Below are 1,696 nucleotides of genomic sequence, written 5' to 3' on the forward strand. Positions count from 1 at the left end.
GGTTTATCATTAAAACTTTACTACAGGATGAATGTTTGCCTTACTGTGCATGTACCCGAGACAAGTCAAGCCCGCCAGATCAGATCTTCTATTCTCCATACCCAGACACCTTGGGAATTGATTGAAAAGAAACAATCCAAATATGATTGTTACCAGGGAGAGAATGGGAAAGCACACTGTTCTTTGGAGATGAGATTATGTGTACCATGACACAGGAACAAATCCTCAGGTGAATGGGATCTGGAATCTCTAGCTCCATTATATCAAGAGGGGTGTGTGCATACTACACACAGGTGAAAGGAATTGAGCTGAAAAGTGTATTATTGTACCATGGGGAGGTGTGCTTAACCAAAACCAAACAGGGACCCCAGGTTATTAAAATGTTCCCGATGTTTATCTGCCTGACTTCCAGAGAATGAGGCCCAGCATTAATCACTTGACAATTTCACTCTGCCAACTTTCCCTTTGTGTATGGATATATATATATATATCCTTTAAAGAACTACTAAGATAGCCTTTTAAATCTGCTTTATTAGCTTCACAATATATGAGCATTTTCCCATGCAATAGATAAATTCTGCTAACAAAAAAAATGCAAGACTGAGTCAAAAAAAAGTTTCAATTAGAAGCTCGCAAAAGTGGAGACCCATGGGGAACGAGTGACACCAAAAATATTACAACAGTACATCACAAACATGTAAGTTTTGAAAGCAGGGGTCCCCATATCATCTTCAGCGAAAACCTCCCGACTCAGGGCATAAGGCAAAACTCATCACGGTGGTCATGGTGAGGGGGGTCAGTGCTAACCGCCCGCATAGTGTGGCTCAGCTGCCTTTCCCTTAGCTTCTCCATGAGCTGTCTCACATCATCCCCAAACCTTTGTACATTCTCCTCTCTCATCCTTGCCTGGGGCTCCCCAACCCTATGCATCAGGTCCCATCTGTAGTGCACGATGGGCTGCCTAATACGGAATCGCCTGCGACTTCCTCTAGGCACATAGTAGTCTCCAGCTTCGAAAGGCAGGGCCACGACCGGCTCCCTTTTGTTAGCATCCTGTGGCTTTTCTTCCTTCTCCTCCTTTTCCTGATGGTCATTTTCCATGTTGAGATCTTTTACTCCTTGTTCCACTTTGGACTCCATGTCTCCTGGAAGACAAGGGAAATGTTCAAAGGTTCAGCACCGAGGACAGAGGCTCAATTTCCCACCATTCACTATCTTGGATGTCCATCTGTTTGTTTGTCAAATTTTATTTTTTTCTACCTGAAAGGCTCAACACGCCCTCTAGGGGGCCCTCAGTCCCAGACCCTCCCTCCCCACAACCCACCATTTTCCCTGCAGATATGTTTCCAAAGCTTTTGCATGCATCAAAATGGAGGATGGAACTGTGGGGGTGGTGGGTGGTGGAAGGGGAGCTGGGTGGTAGAATGAGGGGCATGGGGTGGTAGGTGGAAAGGGGGATGTGAGGGGACTGACGTCCTAGACGGAGCTTCCCCCACCCTCCCCCAGCCACTCCACTCCCCTCCCCCACACACACACTGCCCCTGAACCGACCTGGGCCTATCCCTCGCCGCACAGTCCTCTCAATTCTCCCTGCAAGATGCGCCGCCGCCGCGGGCTCGTGGACCTGCAGACAGGGTGGGATGGGAAGGATTCGGCGCCGAGCTCGGCACTGCACCCCGGCCCCCGCCGCCCCAGA

General features: G+C 48.8%; 1 protein-coding gene across 1 annotated transcript; it reads right to left on the reverse strand.

Annotated features, from left to right (window-relative positions):
• Positions 1-513: 513 nt before the first annotated feature.
• Positions 514-1,681, reverse strand: LOC116094642 (protein BEX2). Its single transcript, XM_031376229.1, has 2 exons — positions 1,552-1,681; positions 514-1,145 (listed from the first exon to the last, which is right to left on the reverse strand). The coding sequence occupies exon 2, from the start codon at positions 1,138-1,140 to the stop codon at positions 751-753; it is 390 nt and encodes a 129-aa protein (XP_031232089.1). The 5' UTR covers positions 1,141-1,145; positions 1,552-1,681; the 3' UTR covers positions 514-750.
• Between the last annotated feature and the right edge of the window lie 15 nt (positions 1,682-1,696).

The sequence above is a fragment of the Mastomys coucha genome, chromosome X (genome assembly GCF_008632895.1).
Source record: "Mastomys coucha isolate ucsf_1 chromosome X, UCSF_Mcou_1, whole genome shotgun sequence".
NCBI classification, from domain to species: domain Eukaryota; kingdom Metazoa; phylum Chordata; class Mammalia; order Rodentia; family Muridae; genus Mastomys; species Mastomys coucha.

Excerpts from the sequence above, each read along its gene's own strand:
- LOC116094642 (XM_031376229.1), bottom strand. The coding sequence starts at position 1,140 with ATGGAGTCCAAAGTGGAACAAGGAGTAAAAGATCTCAACATGGAAAAT.